Source organism: Sprattus sprattus (assembly GCF_963457725.1).
Source record: "Sprattus sprattus genome assembly, chromosome: 4".
Taxonomy (NCBI): Eukaryota; Metazoa; Chordata; class Actinopteri; order Clupeiformes; family Clupeidae; genus Sprattus; species Sprattus sprattus.
The window spans coordinates 36,168,747-36,196,335 of NC_137923.1; the positions used below are offsets into that span (position 1 = coordinate 36,168,747).

The following is a 27,589-nucleotide window of genomic DNA, read 5'->3' on the forward strand; positions in this document are numbered from 1 at the left end:
TCAAACTTTACCTCTCATACACATACAATGTGCTTTTACGTTTATTATTTTACCTCTCGTTTAATTGCTCACATTCACATTTTTCGCACATGTACGTTATTTCAACTCTGACATTCTGTATTTTCCATTGTAAACATATTCATATTCATTTTACATGAAATTAGCGTAAAAGATAAAGTGATAAAAGAGCATATGCGAGGTGAAATGGCAAATGTAAAAACACATGTGTGTGTGTATGAGAGGTTTATCATCTTCTCAACATGCTGACAAGTCTCTGACAAGAAACAACTCCAAAACTAAACTGCAATTCCTCCCTCATTCATCAGGCAAAGATGGGAGTATGGGGGTGATCGCCCTCCCCAAGAAATCTGACGCAACACTCTTCAAAACAATGACGGACCTGGACTCACAGCCCGTCCTCTTCATTCCAGATGTGCACTTTGGGAATCTGCAGAGGGCCGGACAGGTGAGACTAACTGGAAAGGCAGGTCTCTGTTTCCTATCTGAGTGAAGGCCACGAGGTGACAACATAAAGTCACAGTCAATATATGGCACATGACCAGGCCGTGAGTGGCTCTCTGTGTCAGTGCCAAGTCTTACAAAGGACACCTGAAATCTGTGAAGTGGGATGAAGCTGCTATCAGAAGCGCCATCTAGTGCATTAGACGCATTAATGATAATGAATTTGAGGAACAGCACAGAAATGAAACTTTATCTAGTCCATTGGACACCTTAATGATAATGGCTTTGAGGAAGAGCACAGAAATGACAGTAGGAAATGCCACTGTTAGGTGTCTTAGGATAGGCAGGCCAGTTTGGGACCTCAGCCTAGTGAGAGATGTGTGCTGCTGCAGTAGCATTATGTCAGAGGACAGAGCAACCTCCAATAATGGGAAGACCAGGAATGTGCTGGTTTTAATGATGACTTTGCTTTTTTTGCCAGGTGTTCACCTTTAATACAGAAGAGATAGAGAGGGAAGGGTGAGTATACACACACACAAACCCACCCACACACACACACACACACACACATCAGTGACGTGCCATGAGGTTCGTAGCTAGTGAGGCACAGAAACCGGAAGTGATTACGTAATTTTGAGCTCTAGATGTTTAAAAATGTATATAATGTATACATACTCGTATGTCTATGGTTTTAAAATTGTCATCGGATCAGAACTGAAAAAACGTTACGTTTTATTGTCTAATACCATTATTTTTAAACGATCTTTTTTTTTATTGTATTATGATGAGTTATTAATAAGATATTAATAGTTACAAGCTAGAGTATGTAGCCCTCCACCAATGATATGGCTCATTTCATTTTGTCTGGAGAAAATATAACTACGGTGGTGGGATGCTAATTTAAATGACCATTTACCCAACTCGGACACAGTTTTGAAAAAACAATTACATATTTATTTACACAACATATTAACAAGCAAACAGTTAAACACCGCATACATTGCACACAATACCAACATGTTCTACTGGCCAGTATAATTTATAGTTGGTGCACTTTCGTTGGATCTCGTAAATAAAAACAAAAGTAATCCACTCACGACTTCCCTGTTCAGTGGAAATAGGTTGTCCTCTTCTCCCAAGATCATCCTTGAGCGAATGCAGTCAGTGGCTAGTTTAGCTCACCTAGTCTGCTCACAACTTCAAGCCAACTGTCCTGTAGAAGCAGCCTTTAGCGTGGTTCGTGTTGCGCATGTAGTCCCGTTGGGAAACGTGAAACACTCCAATGCAAATGTCAATACATTCTGTCCCGTCGTTTGAAGCAAAACTTTTAGCTCCGGCATTGGTCTCCCATTATTTATCATTTCACATTTCATTTCACGTTTGGATTGAAAGTCCAGTTTTGAGATCTGCTTCAGCTTAGCAATACGATGTTCCATTTTCGCCGTCAAGTAGAAGTGTAGAAGAAATCCAACCGACGTCAGAACCTATACCCGACAAGTGCGCTCTCGCTCGCCTCCCTACCTGAGGCAGTGGTACTGCCTGCCTCCCCTAAGGGATTTTTCAATGAGTTTTGAGCTCGACTCAAAGGTTCTACGCCTGCGCACGCATGCGTAAAACCCAGTTTGGAGTGATTGCGCAATCCCAGGGGAGGCACTGCCTCCCCTGCTCATACACACCAATGCATCGACCGCACGTCCCTGGTTCATTGGCTGATCACTGTCACTGGGAACCTGAAATGCGCAAATTCAGCGATTTTGATAATAAAAATGCTCGAAATGATCGGAATCATGCAGAAATGACACCCTTAACACAGATAACTAGAGAAATATGAATATTTATTTTATAATACATAAATATATAGTATTATTATAATTTATTTTTTTTTACTTTTCAAAATGACAGGCTCTGCCTCTCCTGCCTCCTATGACTGCATGTCCCTGACACACATACATATACATGAACACATAGACAAAAACACACACACAGTCTTCAGCTTTGATCTTGATCATGGCCTGATAATGTGGCTGCATTATTGGCTCCTGATTGGTTTGTCTCAAACGATGCACCAGTGTGATTGGCCTTTCCTCCTGTGATGGTGACAGGAGTGTCTTGGTGAAGCGGATGTTCCGGCCTGCTGAGGATGAATTCTGCCCGCCGCCTCACAAACAGGTCAAAGAGGAGACACAGAAGAAAGGTAAGAGAGTAGGATTATGCACGATTCCTTCCTACTCTATTTGGAGTGGTTTTCTGGAGGAGGAAGATGGGTGAAACAAACCCATAGACACAAACCTTTTGAAAACATTTATCTAAAATCTTACAACATTCTTTCCCTCAACGCTGCTAGCCAGTCAGGGTGCTGATCTTCACAATCAGTTTCTCTAACAATCCAACACACTTCATAGCACCGTAGAGTTCCTCTAGTGAGCTTGAGATCACTGTAGAGTTCCCCTAGAACCACTTAGTGAGCTTCAGAGCACCATAGAATTCCTCTAGTGAGCTTCAGAGCCCTGAAGAGTTCCCATTTAACACCTCAGTGAGCTTCAGAGCACCATAGAGTTCCTATTGAACCCCTCAGTGAGCTTCAGAGCCCCATAGAGTTCCTCTTGAACACCTCAGTGAGCTTCAGAGCACCGTAGAGTTCCTCTTGAACACCTCAGTGAGCTTCAGAGCACCGTAGAGTTCCTCTTGAACACCTCAGTGAGCTTCAGCGCACCATAGAGTTCCTCTTGAACACCTCAATGAGCTTCAGAGCACCGTAGAGTTCCTCTTGAACCCATCAGTGAGCTTCAGAGCACCGTAGAGTTCCCCTAGAACCACTAAGTGAGCTTCAGAGCACCATAGAATTCCTCTAGTGAGCTTCAGAGCCCTGAATAGTTCCTATTTAACACCTCAGTGAGCTTCAGAGCACCATAGAGTTCCTCTTGAACACCTCAGTGAGCTTCAGAGCACCGTAGAGTTCCTCTTGAACACCTCAGTGAGCTTCAGAGCACCATATAGTTCCTCTTGAACACCTCAATGAGCTTCAGAGCACCGTAGAGTTCCTCTTGAACCCATCAGTGAGCTTCAGGGCACCATATAGTTCCTCTTGAACACCTCAATGAGCTTCAGAGCACCGTAGAGTTCCTCTTGAACCCATCAGTGAGCTTCAGGGCACCGTAGAGTTCCTCAGTGAGCTTCAGAGCACCGTAGAATTCAGTGAGCTTAAGAGCACCATAGAGTTCCTCATGAACCCCTCAGTGAGCTTCAGAGCACCGTAGAGTTCTAGCTTCCATAGAGAAGATTTTACTCCACTAGTCAAAAGTTTGAACACACCTATCCAGTGTTTTCTTTACTTTTATTATTTTCTACATTGTAGATTAATACTGAAGACATTTAAACTACGAAATAACACATATTGAATGATGTACTAAACAAAAAAAGTTATCTACCCTGTAGAAAATAATTAAAGTAAAGAAATAACTTCTCAAAAAATGAGGTGTGTCGAAACTTTTGACTGGTACTGTATGTGCTCTTGCTGCTTGCGTTTAATGATTTTATTTAAAGCACTTTGAACTGCAACTCTTGTACGAAATGTGCTATATGAATAAATACTTACTTACTTACTATACAGATTAGAGATGTGTGTATAGGACTATATTGACAAATGGGTAGAACAGAAGTAGAACAGATGTCTGTCAGCTGAAGGCCCATCTCATCTTTTTGTCATCTCTCTCACTCTCTCTCTCTCTCTCTCTGTGTGTCCAGTTCTGCTCTACGTGAGGAAGGAGGCTGATGAGGTGTTTGATGCCCTGATGCTCAAGTCTCCCACACTGAAGGCACTCATTGAAGCTGTAAGTATCTCACCTCTTAAGACAAAATGCAGCGCTGGCTTTGTATAGAATTGTTTAGAATTAATACTGCTAAGAATACTGAGCTTTTATACACATGCCTTTTACTGCAGTTTATTTTTGTTATATGTTCGAGAGATCCTGAGCCTACAGAAATGTGTAACGTTTTCAGGTACAGACAAGTAGGAACCCAAAAGCACGACAAACAGAGTCTGTAGAAAAAGTATCTTTACTTCGTAATTCCAAAACAGGGTCAAAACCAGGAGATCAGTCCAGCGTATAAACAATCCAACAAGGAGCAGGCAGAGTAATCAGAATCCGATGGACAGGCAGGCAGGGTCAGAACCGGGAGATCAATCAATCCAGCAGATAACCCCACAAGGAGCAGGCAGGGTAATCAGAATCCGATGGTAGGCAGGCAGGGTCAGAACCAGGAGATCAAACAAAACAGCAAACAATCCGACAAGGGGCAGGCAGGGTAAACGAAATCCAAGATGCAGTCCAACAGTCTAAACACAGGGTAGTCAGGTATATCAAACGTACAATTGCGCAAAAACTTGGCATAAAACCACACAAGACAATCTGGCAAAGACCAAGTGAGAGTGGACAGGTATAAGTACATAGAAACTAATGAGGAGATGAGCTGCAGGTGCAGAGATGGGCGGAGAATACCAGGTGAGAGTAATGAGGACATTGCCAGGCAAGTGGGAGTGGCCGGATCTGAAATGACAGGAGATGGTGAATACACAAGAACACAAAACCAGATAAAAACAAACTAGAATTCAGGGGAATTTGTGACAAGATGAATGAACCTGACTGTAGAAGTAATCATAGTAATTAGGCCAGATATGTGAAGTGTTGATGTAGAATTATCCTAGTTAAGAGGCACATTTACGCTTATACCATTTGTATTTAGCAACCAATGCACCATGTCCAGATGTGTCATTTTTCATTGTTGGTAATACACAGAAATGTTTTATTTATTAAAAATCTTCAGATTTCAGAAAAATATGGCGTGCCCCTTGACAGAATAGCTAAGATCTACAAGAAAAGCAAAAAAGGGTAAGGTCTTACTGTCTTTTCTACCTAACTGTTTGTGCTGTATCAGACACACAAGACTATATATTTCTGTTCCAATAGCATCTGGCACCATGCTCATCTGATTTAATATCTCTTCTGCAGGATCCTGGTGAACATGGATGACAACATCATCGAGCACTATTCAAACGAGGACACTTTCATCCTCAACATCGAGGGTTATGCAGATGGCTACAAAATCACTCTGACGGAGATCTGACATGGCTGATTGGTCAGACAAAGAGGACTGCCACATTTCAATCAATCCCACTCAAATGCTCCATTTAGCCCCATCCCAGTCCAGATGGAGAGGGAGGCGGTGGAAGAGGGCATTGATTGAAGCCTCTTCAAACTGCTGCCCTGTTCTGTAAATGCTTCCGCTGTTATGGAACCAGCCAAACAGTCTGTCTACTTAGTTACTGAGGAAACAGATTGAATTGTAGAAATTGTTTTTGTGGACCCATCTATGCTTTGGACATCTGGGGAGTTGATCCAAACAGAATGGTTTTGAGCAGTGTATTTATATAAGGCCATGTAGACCTTTCAAGTAGACAGTGAAGCTTTGAATTTACCCACTACCTGGAAATTGAACACAACTCAACATGATGATTGTGTTGGTGTTGGAAGCATGTTCAGCTCAAAAAGCTTTTGCCTTTTTTTAGTACAGTGTTTGTGGTGACAGCTTGCTAGTATTCGCCTGAATTCTTCATGGGGACCTAACAGATAGAGTACCCTAACCCTAACCGTAACAGATAGAGTGCATGTATTTTCTTAGATTAGTGTCCTAGTTTTGGACCTACCAAGAATAAGTTTGGATTCTTTTTTTGAATTCATTCAGAACTTCAGTCTTACTACAGAGTAGCTGGTCTTGAAGTTTCAGTTGTATTTGTATTCCAGTGTGGTCTGTTTGTGTTTGTGTCTTTTGGATATGTATGGAGACAGTTTTTAAAGATTTATTTTATTAATTAACCATGTACAGTCGTGTTGTATTTAGGATCCGCAATTAGTGTGGATAACTATGATAGGGTGCACAATAGCAGTTATAGTTCAAAGCACTCGAAGAGATGGTGCTTTAGCGGTCCCAACCTATTCAAATGGAACTCAGACTTAGACAGAAATGCACTGCTAACTCCTTGTGTGTCCTTTTATTTCATAAGTAGAACTCTCAAGTTGGTCACAACACTTTCACAGGATTGAAATCAGGCATTCAACTTCCTGACTTTAGATAGCTCATGGATATGCTTTGGTTTTCCCATCTTATTTAATGTGATTTTTCTATGCATCGGTGTGAATGTGGGAGCCTTGTGCTCAACTGCCAAAGTTGAATGAAAGCGAAATAGTCAAACAGCACCACCTACCATGTCAGGTGCATTACGACTAGTGAACCCTCCCTGGACTTCACTAGCTATTACACCATCACATATGTGATAACCTCTGTGTGGGATATGACTTCACTATATATTACACCATCATACATGTGATGTCCTCTGTGTGGGATATGACTTCTCTAGATCTTACACCATGTGATGTCATCTGTGTGGGATATGTCTTTACTAGATCACACATGTGATGTCCTCTGTGTGGGATATGTCTTCACTAGATCTTACACCATGTGATGTCCTGTGTGTGGGATATGTCTTCACTAGATCTTACACCATGTGATGTCCTGTGTGTGGGATATGTCTTCACTAGATCTTACACCATGTGATGTCCTGTGTGTGGGATATGTCTTCCAAACGGCTAGGTCAAGATAATGAGCAATAGGGCACTTGTTACAGTACTATTAGATATTTTAATAAAGTGTTTGTGATGTAAATAGCAACTTCTGGAAATTGTATAAACCCATGTTGTGGTAATTGTGACTGTTTTTAAAAAGAAGATATTTTGAAAATAAATATAAGGCAGAAAAAAAACTCAGAAAATGTCGTGTAATTATTTTTTCTTTATTTATTAGATAACCAAAACAGATGTCTGTGTTCAGAATCTACACTGACACAAAGTACAAGTTACAAAATCTACAAAATGGGAACAATGACAAACATTTTGTTGAACAGATAACAATTGTACAGTATAAATTGATACAATACTGGTTTATCGTATATTTGGCACTTGACCACATGGTGCTGCTCTGTGATTAACACAAGTGAAATACCTGATGCTGCATTTGCCAAGAAGCAAAAAAGTAAAAATGCCATAAATGTTTGAAATCAGTAATTTTTCAGCAGATGTCAGTCTGATTTTGAAACTTCTCATAATGGTTTAAAGTACCATGTCCACAAACCAGCAACTGCTGGCAGGCATTCACCACAGTTAGATAACCAGTGTTGATCATAGTTGTAAACTACTGTACTCGACCTTGTGGCCATATGAAGAGGACTTGCTGTCTAGAAATAGATTGTCTTTTTTACTATGCGGTGCAGTGAGTTTGTACTGTGCGTGTGCGTAACTTAAGTATGCTTAAATGATATGTCATTTTTTTGGTTCGTTGTATAAATGTTTTGCCTTCAGAGAAATCCCTATCCTTCCTCTCTGTCTGAGCTCATCGTTCATCTCCCTCCGCCTAAACACTACGGACAACCCTGAGTTTGAGTGTGTGGGTGTGTGAGCATTAACACACACACACACACACACATATCCCCTTCATACTTAAAACTGCTGGATCAATGTTATGCTCTTCAAGCAGATGTTTTGTGACCTAGACCTTTCCATAAGGTATGCTATTACAGTATATCATGACAAGTGTCATACATGGTTCTTGCCTCTTTGAAAAAGATTCACGGGACCACAAATGCAGGTAAAACACTGGTTCACCAGAGCTGTACCATACATGCATGCTTCACATATTTGAAAGCTAGACAGATACATACACAAGAACCAATAAAAATGCACAGCTGAAAGCAGTAGGGTGAGTTTAGCACTCCTCTGGACTGGAAGAGCATTCAGTTCAAGAAAACTTGTGGTTATGGGGAAGCCTGGGTTCTGTCAACTCTCCCAATAAATTGTCCTTGCGTTTTTCACATGAAATATGGCATTCATCAATTTAACTTAAAGTATATATACTTCCTTATAAATTGCAGGAGTATAATAGAAGTCGGTTAAATTGAGGCCTTTCTAACCAGGGGTGTTGAAGGTATACTGTACCAAAGGGAAGAGGGGACCTGGACAATTAGATAAAACACCATGTACACAAGGAGTACCGACAGACACAATCATGCCTTTTAATACTAATAAACCTCTGAAGATTAAAGGAGGAAGTGTGAGATTCTGATTTTGAAAAACATAAATGTGTTTGCTCTGAAGGGTGTACAAAAGTATGTGCATAGCAAAATGTGTGGTCCTTGCTTTTTTGCCTTTAAATTCCTAACACAAATATGTACTGTATGTACTTTACATATGAATATCATGTTTGCTGTGAAATGAAAAAACAAAGTTCATATTTCCATTATTAACATTTGAAAATCTTAAAGCAAATGTCTTTTAGTGTGGCAAAGACCACCTTTATCCCCACGTAAAAGAATACATTTATGTACATATATATATATATATATATATATATATCCTAATCTTTTTCATGATCTAATACTTCCCTCTAGATTTTTCTGCCTTCAGTTACCCAATAGTGATGTGGCTGTACTCAGCCTTAGGAAGTCCACGAGTCCTTTCTGAAAGAGCCCAATGAGGATGTCAACGCTACAATGCTTGGGTAATAGATGAGATTCTAATTTGGATGCTTTCTCAGAACTAGATGTTTTCATACATACTTTGAAAGAGGCAATTACAAGTTCCTTTGGGTTAAAACAACCAGTGTTACAGAAAAGTCAAGTTTAAGGATATTCACAACGTCCGCCCTGCGATGTGCTGTTACTGGGTGGTCACATGGGTTGCACTCCCTCTCCAATTGGCTCTTACATCTGAGTGGATGGTGAAGTGTCGTCATGGTTTCTCAAGAAAAAACCCATTTTGATATGTGCTGCTTGGACATCATTGATATGAATGAACGCTGTACCTTTTTCTTGCTTTCCAAAATAGAATAATTTTTTCACATTTCTTACCCTTACCTCAACTCAATCTCCTCCCACATCTGGATTTGGATCAACTGTGATCAGAGGAATCCAACCCGGAACGGCGTGTCACATTCAGGCATTTCTTTCACAGTCTGATAGGTGGCCACTGTGGGGCTCCGACAACAGTCCACACTGTCCTTTGGGTTCCCTACCCTCAGCCTCTGTCCTTTTCTGTCTTGTTTGTTTTGAATTGCACTGGTTACTTTGTAGTCCCATGGGTTTGGTGATACTGTTCTCCATTGGAGCTTGTTGGAAGGATTTGGGTATGGTGGACATCTGACTGAAAGAGACATGTACTGAGAGTCGGTGTGGTGTATGAGTGTGTGTGTGTGTGTGTGTGTGTGTGTGTGTGTGTGTGTGTATGTGAGAGTCGGTGTGGTGTATAAGTGTGTGTGTGTGTGTGAGAGTCAGTGTGGTGTATGAGTGTGTGTGTCTTTTATACGGGCATGAGGGAAATGAGTGCTGGAGAATACAAGTCACGAGTGTGTGGTATGTCTGGAGAGGATTGGGGGTGGGGTTAACATAGGTGCTCTATGCCAATCTGTGTGTGCAAGTGTGTGTGTGTGTGTGTGTGTATGTGTGTGTGTGTGTGTGTGTGTGCATGTGTGTGTGTATTTGTGTGCAAGTATGTATGTGTGTGTGTGGGTGTGTGTTTGTGTGTGTGTGAGTGTGTGTGTGTGTGTGTGTGTGTGTGTGTATGTGTGTGTATGTGTGTGTGTGTGTGTATGTGTGTGTGTGTGTGTGTGTGTTCGGTGTGTGTCTCTGAGCAGAGGAAGCGATGCCAGCGGCTGCTTCTGTGGACGTGTCTAAAGTCGATGAGTCCAGGGCGTGTGTAAATATAAAAGGGGCAAGAAGCTGAAGAGAGACAGGGCAAATAGGACAGTGGATGAGGTCTGTCACCCGAGCCTTCTGCTTTACTGCCCGGCACTGCTGGGGTCACACTGGAGGAGTCGGACGATAGACGGGTCATTTTTCGCTCCTTCCACAAACTCCTCCAGAGACAGCTTGCCTGAAAAGGGCAGAACAAACAGGATAAACAGGTTATTTTTAACTGCCTCTATAGTGTGTGGACAGGGGACACACGGAGCAAGAGGACAGAGCACAGAAGGGTTAGGTGCCTCACCATCACGATTCAAGTCCATCTGTCGGAAGATCTTCTCTGTGCGCTTCTCTGGTGTTGACTCATCCTCTGGCATCTTCATAACTGAAGAAACCATCTTATAGATGGCCTGGTGGGAGAAAGAGAGAGAGAGAGAGGAAGAGAGAGGGAGAGAGAGAGAGGGAGAGAGAACATTCATAAATAATATGAAGATGTACTCTCACTGTGTCACTCTCAGGAAATGTCAAACTGTGTTAGGTGTGACACAGTACAGTAGAGGATGACCTTTTTTCTCTGGTATAAATCATTCGCTCTTTACAAAACATACAGACACTTTTTACTTTCAAGCTGATTTTCTGGAAAGGGTTTGGCTCTGTGAAATGTCCGGCACACACTGTGCTGAAAGGATCTATTACAGGCTCTTTTTGGCTATCCTCTTCAGTCAGAAACGGTGCTGCCTTCTTAGTGGTGAAAGGCCGGTCAATTACAGGGAGATGGGGATGAAATGGAGCAACTAACCTTTAAGGAACTATCAGGTCATGACAACCATCACATTTGTTCTAAAGCCTTCTTACATGTAATCATGGGGAAAACGGAACCATTTTATCACAAAAGTAAGAAAGAAAGAAAAAGGACCATGCAGGCCCAGAATAAAGGCTTTGGCATGGCAGCAGCACAACACTCTATACGTTTCAGTGTGTACGTTAGTTAGTGTTATGTGTGACTGTCAAAGGGGGACCAGCGAAGGATGTGTGTCTCTATGTCTCCATGCTCCTTATGAAATGAGACCCAGAGAGCTGAAATCCCAGTGGACACAGGCTGCTCTCCCTAAGGCACACAGTCACCTCTGACAACATTGCTCAGCTACTTTAGGAAAAGTGATAAGACATGCATTCCAAGCTGTACTACTCCACAAGGTATTTTCCATCATCTCGAAGATAAACTCTCAATTATAAGTATAATTTTGTTGTAACATTGGTTAATGTTTATGGTGTAGTAGTACAAAATCACATTTAAATGGTTCAGCCCAAAATGTATTTAACCAATATATTTTAAGACGGCATTAAATGACTAGACCTGCTGCTGGAAGGGGGTCAGTGATAAAAAAGCAAACATTACAGCTTTTAAAGGAGAGTTGTTAAATTTTTCACATAAAGTACTGCGTTGCATTTTAAACAATGGGAAGTGGATAGAAGTCAGCTTGTCAGGGCCACCTTTGCTTTGTCTCGTCTTTATTTTAGCATAATTGAGGTAAATCACAAAACTTGGAGAAGGTTTTTCCAGATCGGATTTTGGGCAAAGGCGAATGTGCGGTAGTGTGCTCTTTGGAAAAAAGAGTGAATAAAGAGAGACTAAGTAACAACATGAGCGATAAAGATCAAGAGGGATTATTTTTAGAAGCATTATGGGGCCTTGAGTGGGTCCAAACTTTGCTGGGATACCTCAAGTGTAGTGGCCTGGGGGAGAGAGGGAGAGAGAGAGAGAGAGACAGAGAGAGAGAGAGGGAGAGGATGAGAGGCATAGGGACATAACAAGAGAGAAAGAGAGAGAGAGGGAGAGAGAGAGAGAGAGAGAGGGAGAGAGAGAGGATAAGAGGCATAGGGACATAACAAGAGCGAAAGAGAGTGAGGAGGGAGTGAGTAATAGACAGAGAGAGAGAGAGAAAGAGAGAGATAGCGAGAGAAGAAGAGAGAGAGAAAGAGAGAGAGAGGCATAACAAGAGAGAAAGAGAGAGAGGAGGAAGTGAGTAATAGACAGAGACAGAGAGAGAGAGAGAGAGAGAGAGAGAAAAGAGAAGAGAGCACTATTAATCTGTCATTTAGAGGATTAGAGGCATAGGGACATAACAAGAGAGAAAGAGAGTGAGGAGAGAGTGAGTAATAGACAGAGAGAGAGCGAGAGAGAGAGAAAGAGAGAGAAAGAGCGAGAGAGAGAGACCCAGGAAGTGGAGTCATGCAGCTCTCTATGATGACTACATTGTAGAGGAATGGCTCCAAGGCAGCAGGGCTCATTTTGCTGCGTGTGTGCCAAGTGCCACAGCCTGACTAAAATAGCATGTTTGCATGAGCACCCTCACACACAAAACACACAAGCACACGCACACGCACACGCACACGCACACGCACACGCACACGCACACACACACACACAGTTCTAGGGGATCTGGGAGTTTGGAGGAGGTTGAGGTGGTGACCTTTTTAGGCCATTTCCTGTTTTCTGATGTCAGCGCCAGAGCTGGACCCACTTCTCCCAGCATGCTCTCTCTCACCTGCACAATCTCCAACATCTCATCGCGGCTGATGTAGCCGTTGCCATCCAGGTCGTACATGCTGAAGGCCCACTTCAGCTTCTGGTCGAGGCGGCCACGGGACGTGACGCTCAGTGCGACGATGAACTCCCGGAAATCAATGGTTCCATCACCGTTGGCGTCAAAGGTGCGGAAGACGTGCTCGGCGAACTTGGAGGCGTCTCCGTACGGGAAGAAGTTAGCGTAGATCTTTTTGAACTCCTCCAGGGAGAGAGCACCACTGGGGCAGTCCCGCAGGAAGCCCTTGTACCACTCGGTGATCTCGTGCTCCGTGAAGTCTGTGGTCTCCACCAGGTCCTGCATCACCTCAGGACGGAGCTTGCTGTTCTGTTTCCCCATTGCTGATTGGTGGGTTGGGTTTTTTTAGACTACAAAGGGGAGAGAGAGAAACAGGAGGGAAAGAGGAAGAGGAAATATGTTTATAATTTTAATGTTCACAATTTCTTATTGACTGTTCCAAGCAATATTTTATCTAAGCTTATTGTTTTCTACATGCACTGTAATTTATGGTTCTCGACACACAAAAACAAACCAAATTATGTGTATGAGAGTGGGTAGAGGCGGTGGGGTTTGTGCAATGACCTACACACAAAAACGTTCATGCCTCTAAATACTGCACCTCAACAATACGACAATGAAACCCGAGGTGGTCGCATATGCAGACCTAGCCCTAGAGGAGATGGCTGTTGCAGGTGCTTTTATGAGTTATGCTTGCAGTGCTTCCCCCACAAACATCAGCAGCAACAGAATTTTCCACTGGTGTGATGTGTAAAGCATGCTCACTGGTTTTTGTGTGCGCGCCTGCGCCTAACTGTATGTGCGTTCTCCTTGGTGTGAACGTTATTTCTGTGTTCTGTGGTTCTGTGGTCTGAGAGCGTCTCTTCATCTGTGTGTATATGAGACTTCATGAGGCACAGCTCCCTGACTTGGCCTCAAGTTTCAAGTCTGCATTCATGCTGTACCTCAGTGGCCTCTACCAAAAACTCCTCTTAAAAGGTACCTTCAGTCGAGGCACTCAAGAACGTACTTATTGTTCAAGAACCCACATGATGTGAGCACTAGCCTTGACTGGTTCTATGAACCCCTGACAGCATACTGACTGAAGGAGATGAATGGAGTTCAGTCAGCTGGATGACTACAGCTGTATAAACTTTAAATCAGTGAAGCAGTTTTCCAGCCGCTTGTGTGAAGGTTTCCCTGAGCTAGCTAGGAGCATCTGTGTGTGTAAACAGGAAACAGTCTATCAGTCAGCTTCTGTCTCTCACTGGTCCACTGAACCATACACCACATCAATTCTCTGAGCTTTCAAATGGAGAACAAAACGGATTGCCAGTCCTGACAGTGTTTAAGGACTGGAAGAGACACAAATCTTCTCAGAAATGCACTACGGCTTTGTTATTGAATTATAGTCTAATAATATTGACAGAGAGCTTATTTTAGTGTAAAAAAAATGGCAAAGGGGATTGATTGCACTGTCACTCACACATCCATCTTTGGCCATGGCATTTGTGCAGGGCAACCGAGGCAGCTTGTTAATCAAAGGCAGCTAATCGGCATCCAGAGTTGAATAAAACAGCCACATTAAATATTGACTGCACCGTCCGCTCAGCCTGTTTGAAGAGAAATCCATCTAACGTGCCCCACTCATAAGTGCCTCTTTGGAAGGGTCACCATTCATTTCACCATTCATTTTCTCTAAAGTTTCAAGCCCTATTTTCACGGAGCCTAGATTCACTAAATCAGGTTCATATTTCACACAAATTGAATCTTTTAATTACGTAAGGATGGAGCCTGGTAAAGAGAAATTTTGGGATGAACCGGCTGTAGTACATCCCCCACGCCTGTTGGTGGCGCTTTAGCGCTGCTACAGACAACTGAAAAAACATATAAGAAAAGACAGGAGCACACGGATAAACAACAGACATTAGTCAAGCTCCAATTAGCAACGTTTAGCCTAGCCGTATATACCACGACATTCAACTGGTTTCCTGTTCTCAGATAATTTCATAATAGGAGTCCTGATTCTATCAATACATGCTCATGGCTGTTGATATATCGCTAATTTTTAAGGATGTAATGTGTAGTACTTGGTACATGGTATCACTCATTTTTAAGATTGATGGGGTGTGCAAAAAGAATACTTATCAGACCGCAGACCGGCTAGAACGTCAATACGCGGCTGGCATGACTACCCATTAGCCAATCAAAATGCTCGTACTATCGTTGCCATATAATAAGTAGTTATTATAGAACGTTTTGAAACCTTCCGTCTATAATACAAATATTTATATGTCAGATTTGCTCATAAAGGCTATTGCTGACACTTTCAAAAAGCGGTTTTGTACAATGGTCTAATGCAAACAGATTAAACAGATATATCAAAGTGTGGCTTGTCAATATTATCCCTTTCCTAACCACATCGATTTAGGTAGATGGGATATCAGGGACGGACTGGCCATCGGGCATACCGGGCGTTTGCCCGCTGGGCCGGGGTGCAATATGGGCCGATGGTCCCGAATTTTAATTTTTTATTTTTTTCCCCATATAATGGTCTGACCGGCTGGCCCACGAAAGTAGTTCATCAGCGGCCCTACTGACACTGGGCTGGCCCAATCACATCCCCTGGGCTGACCCAACACAAACCCCTTTCGATTTGGACCTGCCTACATAATGCATTAGGACGGTAAACAGCGTGGCCCATGGCCTTGACTTGCTTGACACGCGCACGCTAGTCTGCGGCCCATTGGCCGTCTTCTTGAGTGACTAGGGTCTCGTCCAATCATATCAGCTAACACCTTCTACCTTTAGCTAAAAGTTTGCCATCAGCTCCCGTGGATGACAGTGCTGGTGGCTACAGCCAGGGAGATACGATACAACGACCTACGGTAAGCTTACTGATCATGAATTAAAACGTCTCTAAAATATGTTTGACTTAGAAACTATGTTCTATGGCCAAGTTCGTTTGCATTGTAAATACAAGACAAGTCTGTAGCTGTTGCTAGCCCTCAGTCTACTGTACTCTGAAACAGCCAGCCGTTAGCCTACACTCTATGTTGTGCGTTTGAGTGGTGCGCGGTGCCATGTCAATTGTTCCGAAAGCCCAGTATTCCCAAACCCTGGTATTCCGAAAATATGCCAATTTGTCCAGATACCGAATTATGATAGCCCGTTATACGCTCCAGTTTTCCCGTCCCCCCCCCCCGAAGTTCAGGGGCGTAGTTCAAACGTTAATGCCACCTCATCAAGCGCGTTTCCTACAGGAGGAAATAGACTCCCTTCTAGAAAAGGGAGCAATACAGCCTGTCCTCTCGGAGACGAGAACAGGGGGTTCTTCAGTCGCTATTTTCATGGAAAATATCGACCGATCTTATACCTCCGTATTCTGAACAAAGCTTTAAAGTGTATGATGTGTATTGCATTTAGATTAATTAAGACCACCACCTTAACACACAAACTCTTGTTGAACTCATACAGTAGTAGGTTCAGTGACGTGCGGTGAGACAGCTGTCTTCTGGAGCTTCTGCGAGCCCGTGAATCAATGTTTCGTTGGAATCATGATGTAACGTTGTTGTAGCGGAAATACAGCAATGCTATTCGTATTTTCTAATTGGCAGGTCATATGCATGATTCTAGACTTCGCTAAGCACTGAAGCGACTGAAACGGTGAATTTTGATCACATTCAGCGAAGTTAACAGGTAAAACGGGAGAAAAATAGGGCGTCTTTAGGCCGTCCTGCCTAAAAGTAGGGCGTCCCGTTTCTTCTTATTTTTTAGTAGACTATAGGGCAGACGCCCTGCTAGCTATAAGCCTGGTTGGTGTAGACATTCGAGATTAAAAAGGTGTGTTATCGAATTTAGTGGGCCGGTCTGGTTCAAAATGCCCGGGCCGATTTTTTGTCCCAGTCCGCCCCTGTGGGATATACACTTGTATCAATGCCGTTAGCAAAATTCACGTGTAATAGCAGCAAGGTAAAAGGAAGAAAATCATTTTTTTTTTTTAAAGCTGGAGAGCTGCTGCACTCGGCTGCCTCACTCGCTGCGCTATGGCAACCCATTCAGTTATCAAATAATGCCGGTTGTGTCAGGTGTTCTGGCTGGTCTCAAAAATTACGTGGCTAAGTAAGACCACGGCAAACTATCCACATGTAGGTAGAGCAGCACACTATCCCAATAGAAACAACTAAGCACAGTAGAAAAAGGTAAGTCACGAAAAAGGAGCAACGTCATACATTTAAATTGATGTTACTGTTATGAAGGGAAGTAGTGGGGTGTATGGGGGTTCAGCCTGAGGTCGCGATGCAATCACGTGGGACAAAGACATCATCAGGTTGCGTGAATCCGTGCACACGAACACCAGCCCCCGTACAGATTAAAATCTACTCACTTTCTACCCCCGATTCGAATGGTTGCAATTACCGTGTGCGGATAGAGAGTGTTCGTCTTAACGATAGGGCTATCTGTATTAGTTTCACTTCGGACGCAGACAAACTCGGCTCCGTGTAAACTTGGCTGAAGTGCCTTTGCATATAGAGATAGTCCTTTTGGTGAATTGCAAAATGACATTTGAAACTATGGAGGCGGAAATAGTCTTTCAAGAGAGTACGCGCATGACTAGCTATTAAAAGTAACTGGATGTGGGCCCAGCATCTATGTCAGTGCAGTTGCTTTCCCTCAACTGAGAGGACTGATGGCAAAAAGGCTGAGAAACTACACTTAAATTGATAAGAACCAGACTTGCTGTGCTTCAGACCAGAGGCAAAACACGCTGCTCACATGGTCAGGGTTTTATCATCCTGCTTCAATTAACACTGAGAAACACTGTGATGTCAGCTGTGTTAAACAGGGCACATATGGCTCTGTATAGAGGGCATGGACATCATATGGAGCATTAAGGCATTAAGGGTGCATTTGAGGGAGTGAGCAAGTGTGTGTGTGTGTGTGTGTGTGTGTGTGTGTGTGTGTGTGTTTGTGTGTGTGGTGCAATGTGTGTATTTGTGATGCCTTTAAGTCTGCATTTATTTGTGTGCTTTAGAGTGTGTCTGTGACTGTGTGTGAGGGGAGTGTGTCCCTATCTGTCCGTGTGTGTATGTGTACCAGATGCAGGGATACATTTGAGTTGCATTTAAATGGCTGCTTCACAACATCAGCTTGAAAGATGAGACATTAGACATGCACATGATCACCCTACCAGCTGGTGTCCAGAGAGCCCTGCTGGAATGATCAAACCCACAGGGAACTGACCACATGACACCCGACAGGGAGAGAGGGGGAGAGATGGAAAAGGAGAGAGAGATGGAAACAGAGCAAGAGACAGAGATGGAGACACACAGAAAGACACAGGATGCAGTGAGAGACATGGTGGAAGAGAGTGAGAAAGAGACAGACAGACTGAAGGGGTGGACAGACAGACAGACAGACAGACAGACAGACAGAGACAGACATACTCAGTCAGTGCGGGCACATGATGGCAGCACTCCGATCCCATCCGATTCTCTCCATGGGGTCTCCATGGGGGGTTAACTGCTCTATCTCAAAGCACATGGCAGTGACCAATCTAGATCTTGGCCGCGTCAGTTCAAATCAAATGCGGAATGTTAACATCTGCTACCGTTGATTATACAGTAAATACGTTGTAAAATAAAACAAAAACACACCACAGTTAAAGTTGTATTAGTATTGATTGATTCACATCGATATGAATGGATTACATGACTAACAACTGGTGGAAAAGTAATATGAAAATATTTGTTCACTGAATTAGCGCGTTCTGTCCCAAACAGTTGCGTTCCAGTTTCAAAGTTTCAGTTTCGGTTTCAGTATTTCAACGTGAATGAGAGGGAGCACAAGAACTGAGCGTCTAGCAGCGATTATCATATCATAGACATATATGATGCATGTATATGTCTGTGGGCACGATCTCAAGCACATGCAAAAGTTGTTGTTGTCCAATTTGAATCTAGATTCGAGAGACACATGTGCGTCCAGTCCAATTCCCAGCGGAATCAAGTCGGACACAATGAATCTAGATTTGGGGAGACACATGTGTCCAATCTCCAATTTAAATCGGACTGAAATCAGATTTAGTCCGACTGGACTCCGATGTAAACCCCTGGATACACGATTCGATTCCGCTGGGAATTGGACTGGGCGCGCATGTGTCTCTCGAATCTAGATTCAAATTGGACAACAACAACTTTTGCACGTGCTTGAGATCGTGCCCACAGACATATACATGCATCATATGTCTATGATATGATAATCGCTGCTAGACGCTCAGTTCTTGTGCTCCCTCTCATTCACGTTGAAATACTGAAACCGAAACTGAAACTTTGAAACTGGAACGCAACTGTTTGGGACAGATCGCGCTAATTCAGTGAACAAATACCAGTTGTTAGTCATGTAATCCATTCATATCGATGTGAATCAATCAATACTAATACAACTTTAACTGTGGTGTGTTTTTGTTTCATTTACTGTATAATCAACGGTAGCAGATGTAAACATTCCGCATTTGATTTGAACTGACGCGGCCAAGATCTAGATTTGTCACTGCCATGTGCTTTGAGATAGAGCAGTTAACCCCCCATGGAGACCCCATGGAGAGAATCGGATGTGATTGGAGTCCTGCCATCATGTGCCCGCACTGACTGAGGGACCTGAGTGTGCCCATTCTACCGCATATCTCCTCCCTAAAGTGACTCACTGACTGTGGTGGGAGCCATTCCTCCTCGTCATCTAGGAAACAGACAACTAATTCAATGCAGCAATTTATCCATGGCCACATCTTTTGTCTGCCGTCACACCACACCGCCCCTAACCGCCACTAACCGCAGCAACGGCCATCGATCTGCATTTTAATTGCTTAATGGATTTCACACATTTCTACAAGGTCGTGCTGTGTAGTCATGGCGACAAACACTTCAGTCCATCTATTAGTGTAGAGGGAAAAATATTCATATTCACTTGAGACCATCTTAGTTAGCCATTAATTAATGGATCATTAAGCAACAATGAGGATAAGCTATCCTTAATGATAAGGATGGTGAGTCAGGTGAAATGCATCAGAACGGAAATGGTTTTACAATGAAGATAAAATACGAGTTAAAACTAACAGTGTATAATAACACTGGTCACTTCCTGAATTATCAGATAGATTACAAAACATGATGTTTGACATGTTATGTCATCCTGTCCATCTTCTTCTCTGTCTCTCTCTCTCTCTCTCGCTTATCCCTAGAGATGTTCCTGTCTGGTGTCTTCAGGACATTCACCTTGGCCCGGAGAGATCCTGCTCTCAAAACCGGCAGTCCATATCCTCTGTGGTGACGTCACCACTGATCCTCCTTCAGGTGGATTGGGGCTCTCTCCTGAGAAGTGTGGGTTCTTAGCCCAGGATTTATACTCCATCGGCAAGGAGTTTGGGAAGGACAGCAGGATCAGCCCAACCCTGTTCCTCTATTTCTGGGCCTCAAAGATCACTCTCTAATTAAGCCTAATGCTCTTAGCACCTAGCGTGGAAACATGGCTGATGATGTCAGGGTTACATAAGAAGTGCAGCATGGACAGAGCCCGTGGCCTTGCTGGGGACAACACCTGAGGAGAGGAACAGGACAGGTGACCCTGACGGGGGGGAAAGGGAGGGTGGTGACGCAAACAAAATGGCGCTTAGCCATCAGGATTGCTACACTTGGAGCAAACAGACTTAATGTCCTCCCCCATAGACATAATTTAGCTCTCAGATCTGCCGTCACACCACACAGGCCCATCTGGAGTCCATTGACTCTGTAATGAAGCATCTTAAGCGATTCCATTTACACTCACTCAAATAACACACAACATTAATTCAGCCATTTCCTCTCTTGACAAACTCCCCAGGCTAGCTGCCACCAGCCCCAGAGCTCCAGCACAGCAGCATGAAGCAGACTGCTGGAGCCCGCTGCTGTTCACATGCACGCTCAGAGACAGAGGCAGGCTAATGGAGTGTGGGAATGTGCATCTGTGAACGTGCACGAATCACGATCCTCGACCTCACTGTTTACATATGAATCACATGACGCACACACACACACACACACACACACACACACACACACACACACAGCCACACACACACACACACACACACACACACACTTTAAATGAAACCCTTTGAGAGGCTAACCAAGTCAGTATCATGTCATGTTGATCAGACACTTTTATGCTAAACTTGATCAGCTATCCTCCTTCAGAAATGGATTGATCCGGCGATTAATTTTGCAGTGAGAACGTCGACATCACAATGCTATCACATGAGTCAATGGGAAACTATCCAAATGTTCCAAAAGCCAAGGTCATCCAAGTAAGGCTCTGGTCTTACTGATTGTCTCTCTTTTTCCATACGCACACGTTAACTCCACGTGCACCAGTTCTTATAGTACCCACCCCAGCCTGGCTGTACGGTTGAAAGCGTCATCTTCCACCCTCTGCATTGCAGGCTGATTTAAACATGCAGCCCACATCCCATTCCTCTACATGAGAGAAGCAGCTCTGGGGAGGAAACATACTCATCGCTACTAATCCCATGTTTGCACATCCACATATGAATTCAAAAGCTTACCAGTACAGTCACCTCCTGAGCCAAGGCATTAAGAGAAGATGAGAGGGGACAGCCCTGCTGATGTTTGGGGAGGGGGGGGGTGGGATCAATGCCATGCAGACATGCATGTATGACAAGACCTGAGTCAACATGGGGATCTGTGATTGAACAGGGTAGCATTAGTGCAGCTTTATGGTTGAATCTTGGTGCATGTTGTTAACATGGATCTGCCTTGACGTTAATCAGCTACTCAACACACTGTGGTGAGGCTTCTGCAGGTTACGGAGAGAAACAGCCAGAGATTGGATGCACAAAGAGCAGATTTGCATCCATATTAATCCACAGCTAATCCTGCCTGTTTCCTTGGGCTTGTGGCAGATGGCAAAATGCTTAACAATAGTTGAAAGGACAACATTGAGAAAGTCCACATTTTTTTCTCCCTTGGTGATTAAGGTGTTTACCTCCTGACAATCTTGTAACAATACATCTTTTGGTAAAAATCATTCAGCTCATAATTTGCATTTAATCAGGCCTGGGGTAAATCTGAGAGAGGTTGCGTCTCCGTGCACTTTGAGGAAGGTAACTACTAGGAACTGCCTTTAAAGTTCCAGTTTCAAGGCTGTCTATTCATTAATGGCAGATTCATTAAAATCACAAGATGGCCTGGGAGCATTATCCTAATCAGCCTGCATTCACTGAATGAAGCAGTAATTACATTTCTTTTTCTACAAGTTTTTTTCAAACAATATAAAGTGCCAGATCAAACTTCTGGAGCGAAACTGCATCTAATGGTAAACATAACGAGGACAAAAGGCCTTGAAATCCCCAAGGGTTGCATCCAAAGGCCCTTTATCTGTGGCTGTGGGTACAAGACATCTTGTGCACATCTTACATCACAGACACAAGCCCTTATTTATATCCTATCACCCTGGCTTAGCCCCAGTGTCCAGTGTTAATCCACACGCAGGAGAGAGGGAGACAGAGAGATGGAGTGAGAGGAAGAGATAACTAGAAAGAGAAATGACGGAGAGTTCAATGTTGATGCAGAGAGCGACACTTATAAGGTAGAAAATGAGTTGTGTTACTCTGTGGGGGCCCTCCATTAACATACACAACATCTAACCCTCAATGAGTCGTTCTGACATCATCCTGCAGCTGAGTGAGCCGTGGTCTCCATTACAGCTTCGGTGCTGAGGCCTATTCCAGCCCTGTTGTCATACGCTCAACAGCCCGTGCAAGAGAGCCTGCTGTGGTGGCAACAAATACCAACAAAAATGAGTTTATGGGGGAACAGACCAATCATTGTTAAATGCTCCATCTTGTTTTGTAAGACTTCCATGTCTCAGGGTAAAAAGATAAGCAGAGAGATTCATTCCCCCATTTAGAGAAACACAGCTCATTTCAGGATATACATCCCTCATCTAACATCAGATATTATGACATCGTCATATCAACAACATCCCAAAGGATATATAAACATATTCTGCTTTACTATAGTTGTCGCATGAGTGTCCTTCACTTTGGTCTTGATGGATGGCAGGTATCTAAATGTGAGGTATAAAATGGGCAAAGCTCCGGGCACGCTGCCTATTTCAGAAACCTTTGGGTGAAGCTGGTAAGAGACTGGCACAGCTCCCCTGATGGGTCAAGAGAGGCAGAAGTGAGGTGTATATTTAGCACTCCAACAGTAATTAAAGATGAGGGATTCATTGCAGTTCCACTGTAGTCATCTCTGCACTCTGATCTGTCAACCTTGCCCTTCTCAAGGGACCTCTTCAGAAAAGGCCAAATGGAATCGGCTGCACCGCGCTGCATAATGCCATCAAATCCACTCTTTACTACATACCTTAAAATAACCACAAATGACAGTGAAATTAAATGTTTTATGTGTCCCCAAATAGAATAAAATAGAATGTAGCTCATAACATCTGTCAGTGTACCAAAATAAATCTGCTCCAATGTCATGTGGTATTCAAAGCGTTTGGGATAAAAGTTTCAAATATTTTACGACTTATCAGCACACGGGTCAAAGTTATTCATAATTCAGCAATTCATTCTTTTCCATGCTTTAAACCCAAGACACATTTCCATCTATCAATCAAACTCTAAAATTAACCTGAACTCTGTCTCAACTATTGTGACATTACCCTGTGTTTCATCTACTGTCATTCTCACACCATGAAACACTAAAAGAACTCCATCCATCGTCTCTCATAAACTCCAGCTCTCCCAGCCTTAAGCCATACTTTAAAAGAGGTATAAATGCTTGCTGCCTATTCTATTATTAGCCTCAGGCTTAAGATGAGAGATTTACTATGTTGAGCATGTTCTCTTAAAAACAATCCATTATAAATTAACCTCATCCCCCAACCCTAACATAGCAGAGCATCACACACACAAACACACACACACACACACGCGCACACACACACACACACACACACACGAACACACACACACACACACACACAATTTCCGCACAACCATCTGAGATTCACAGATTGAATGTATGCTAAGCCATCCATAAAATGAGTACCAGCCTGAGACGCTAAAACGAATTATCTTCTTCATTGTTACAGTGCATCAGATTGCCAGCCACAAGCTTCCATAGCAGTAATTCCAACCCATTACAGCTAAGGTAATAGTCACGACTGGAGACGGAATCAAGATGTTCCCATGGAGATAGAGCTCTCTCTCTAGTTTACCTTCATTACAAATACATTGAATGAAAGACAGGACTTTAAATGCCGAACAAATTACATACGGCCACAGCCCCTGAAACACTGGAGTACACAGTCGAGGGAGAGAGAGCGAGAGAGGAACAGATCAAGACAGTGAGCAGAGACTGAGCTTATCAGACATAAGGGACACTGTCTTCCTAACATTTTCAACCAGCAAAAAAGAGTGATCATTCTACGAAAGAACAAAAAGGAAAGGTCATTTGGCAAAGATACTTGCTAACTTCATCCCCACGCCTCAGTCCTAAGAGGTATAACTGACTGCTGTAGGTGTTGTCATAGGTGTGATAAAAAGCCATAAAAGAGCGTTGATTCTGACATAGACATCACAAAACAAATAGAAGCCTGTAAGTGATCTGATCTGTTTACAGTTCATGAAGAGTTAGTAGTATCCTTCCATATCCTATTACTTTCTCTTTCTCTCTTCCTGAAACTAGTGCACTCTTTACTTTTGAAAAAAAAGATGTACAAGACTTAAAACCCAAAGACAAAGCAAAGCTGACTCCTCGCACCTTTCCTCCTCACTCCAAAGTGACCTCCTCCTCTTCCTCTGTTCCTCGCTCTCTTGACTTCTCCAGCCCGGCACTCTGTTCTTCCTCCTGACACACACAGTTTCCACACACACTGTCACAACAGGAAGATCCGTGGCTGAGCAGAGTCTTTGTCCCGCCCCTCTCTTGTTCTATCGCTCACCCAATTACTCACTCACTCACTACATCTCTCTCTCTCTCTCTCTCTCTCTCTCTCGCTCTCTTAACTCTCCCACACAGTCTACACTCCCAGGGGTCTGCTCTCTGCTTCCTGATCCCTGAGATGTCTTGACATTTTCTGATTTTTTTCAATCTGTCTGTGAGTGTGTGTCCCTGCCTCCCTGCTTCCTGTCTCTCTAAACTCTCAGACTCCGTGTGAGTTTGGCCCCGATCTCTCTGCCCGTCCGGAGGGAGCGCGTCTCCAGGGCATGAGTGCTTCACTGCTTCATGCTCAGCGCTGTAATGACAAACTTTAGTTTGTGTAGCACAGCGGAGCAGGAGCAGCCCACCACAAGGAAGAGAGAGAAAAACAAACACACATGCGCGCACACACACACACCAGAGAGAAAAACAAACACACATGCGCACACACACACACACTAGAGAGAAAAACAAACACACAAGAGCGCACACACACACCAGGGAGAAAACAAAGGGCTACTTCCTGAAACCCGAGCTGTGCGGCAGAGCTTGTCTGTCAGCAGTGGATTTAAACACAAGACCTGTCAGGCCCCTCCAGGTGCATCTCAGATGGGCCTCTATAGATAGTCACGGACTGCTTCCAGAACACGCTTAAATACTGTGCCACTCTCACAGTTTGCTCTTAGCTTTTCTTTTCCCTCCTAAAAACAAAACAAACACACACAAAGGCTGTCCCTTAAACTGAGCAAACCTTCCAAATAGGTGTCCCAGCCACAGGTGGCCTGGCTGGTCAAGCAGGGAGAGAAACAGCAGCTCCAGTTCATGCAGAGTGAGACTCAAGCTGGTCGTGTGGGCGCAGCATTTCAGATGGAAGTGAATGTAGTTGGTCTCACTTCCTGCCCACACCCTCAAGAGGGCAACAGACGTCTGCAGACTATGAGAAAACAAAACGGCAAGACGTGTCCAACTGTCCTCTCTCTCCTCCAGCTCTCTGAAGAAGAAATCGCTCATTCAGCGTGTGATCTAAGACAGGGTCATAACCGGAGGCGCATCCACAGAGAGGGTCTCCCGGGTGGACTCATAACCCAAAAGGCATCCACACAGAGGGCATTTGCACACAGAGGTGAGCTGGCTGATTGACATTCCCAAATGTTTGATTTGAAACACTCCAGATGCTCATCTGTTCCCTTATGCAGTGCAGTTTCTGTTTTCTCTCTGTCTTTTTTCTTTGGTCTGTCTGTTTTCCCTCTATGTGGGGTCATGCTGCTGTAGCTTTCCAGTGCATGAAATGAAACCTCAAAAGATACTCAGACAAGACCTGAAAATAGCATCACAAACTCAAGCACACATGCACAGAAACACAGTTTCAATGCAAAAGACTTACCTGAGATAAAAAGCTGTAGCTGCAGGCTGTGGCTGTAAGTGGCTTAACAGTCCATAACCTGCTCACTTCCCCAGCAGAGAGAGCGCTGCAGTCTCAGGCGCTTGGGTGGTGAGGAAGAGGAGTGGAGCAGAGGGAAGTGAAGAGCAACAGGTGGGAGCAACACTCTCTCAGGCACCGGCAGCTCCAACTCAAAACTCTACAAGACTCTCCTCAAGCCTTAAGCTCTCAGCTTAGCTCCCAGCATCAAACTGCCTCCCCCAATGACGTCAAGGTCTGGAGTCACATGGTCTCCTGGAAAGCCTATGCGAGCCAGCGTTGCCCTGGCAACAAGAACTCAGCGGCTGTAGAGCAGTTTCAGTGGGTGGTCTGACAGTCTGCTCACTTTTCAATAAACACCAACAAACAAATCAATAAAGACATAATTTACATATATCAATGCATGACTACAGCTCAAGTGTGTCAAACAACTTTTGCAAGTTTAATACAAAAAAAAGAAGATTTTCTTATTTGCAACAGCTGCCGTTTTATTTGTTTTCTGCACAGTGTAAAAATATGCACTTTCATCTCTGCAGTTTAGGTTGTGGATGTACATGACAAATGAGAGTTTGTGTGGGGGCATTTGACATAGTTTGACATTTCTCTCATAGCCACTTTGCATTGCACAAGAATAACACAACCAAGACCCAGGCCAGGCTGTTTGGCCACAGCAGATGTAAACGCTCACATTTGAGACCATGCTTTACTTAAAGAGATAAGCTAAATTAAAGCCACCTCTCCTTAGCCTTCGACAGGAGGACTTTCTTTCTTATTGGATTAATAAAACTTTCACCCGATCCAAATCTTGCTGAGTCAGTCTATGTTTGCTCGTAGCTTGACTGTTCTCTCCCTTGTACGTCGCTTTGGACAAAAGCGTCTGCTAAATGACTAAATGTTAATGTAAATGTCTGCTTTTAAATCTTAGAAGCAAAAAATTCTTCTTTCAATAAACAATTTTGCAGTATGATTCTTCCCCTCAGTAACTGCTTCAGTAAAGAAGGTCAACAACATACAGCTTTTTCTTTGGGTTGCCCTTTAAATTATGTATGAGTTCCATAGCAAATTAATTCAAACAAAGCAAGGCAGTTGATGCAGGAGTGTCCATGTTTACCCCGTGTTAAACTGCACAAACAGCATACATCAGAATCTGAGAGCTGTTGTTTTAGTTATGGTTTTCTTGCAAAGAACATGTATTGATTTATTGCATGTATGCATAATATGCATTTATTGATCTATTTTGAAATATATCATACCTGTCATACCTGTCAATAAAGCATTTCCTAAAAGTCTAATTGCACGGTGAATGCACACAAATTTGTAAGTTTGCAATAATGTATAAATGTGGTAT

At 43.4% G+C, this 27,589-nt stretch overlaps 2 protein-coding genes across 3 annotated transcripts in view; one reads left to right on the forward strand and one right to left on the reverse strand.

Moving 5' to 3' along the window:
• grhl2b (grainyhead-like transcription factor 2b) overlaps nt 1–5,586 on the forward strand; it is a gene marked incomplete at both ends in the record, with an annotated part of 20,160 nt that extends 14,574 nt beyond the window's left edge. Inside the window, 6 exons of the mRNA XM_080836109.1 lie at nt 327–466; nt 944–981; nt 2,565–2,656; nt 4,207–4,292; nt 5,287–5,351; nt 5,472–5,586. Coding sequence (XP_080692235.1) covers nt 327–466; nt 944–981; nt 2,565–2,656; nt 4,207–4,292; nt 5,287–5,351; nt 5,472–5,586 — 536 coding nt within the window. The remainder of the gene's footprint in view (nt 1–326; nt 467–943; nt 982–2,564; nt 2,657–4,206; nt 4,293–5,286; nt 5,352–5,471) is intronic.
• Nucleotides 5,587–7,293: 1,707 nt separating this feature from the next.
• On the reverse strand, nt 7,294–26,387 carry ncaldb (neurocalcin delta b). 2 transcript variants are annotated; one of them, XM_080837060.1, is made up of 4 exons: nt 26,206–26,387; nt 12,799–13,205; nt 10,554–10,659; nt 7,294–10,439 (listed from the first exon to the last, which is right to left on the reverse strand). In XM_080837060.1, exons 2-4 carry the CDS (start codon nt 13,174–13,176, stop codon nt 10,345–10,347), a joined length of 579 nt encoding a protein of 192 aa, XP_080693186.1. In that variant the 5' UTR covers nt 13,177–13,205; nt 26,206–26,387; the 3' UTR covers nt 7,294–10,344. The 2 variants fall into 2 exon arrangements, with proteins under 2 accessions (XP_080693186.1, XP_080693185.1); XM_080837059.1 differs by lacking the exon at nt 26,206–26,387 and adding an exon at nt 24,663–24,963.
• Between the last annotated feature and the right edge of the window lie 1,202 nt (nt 26,388–27,589).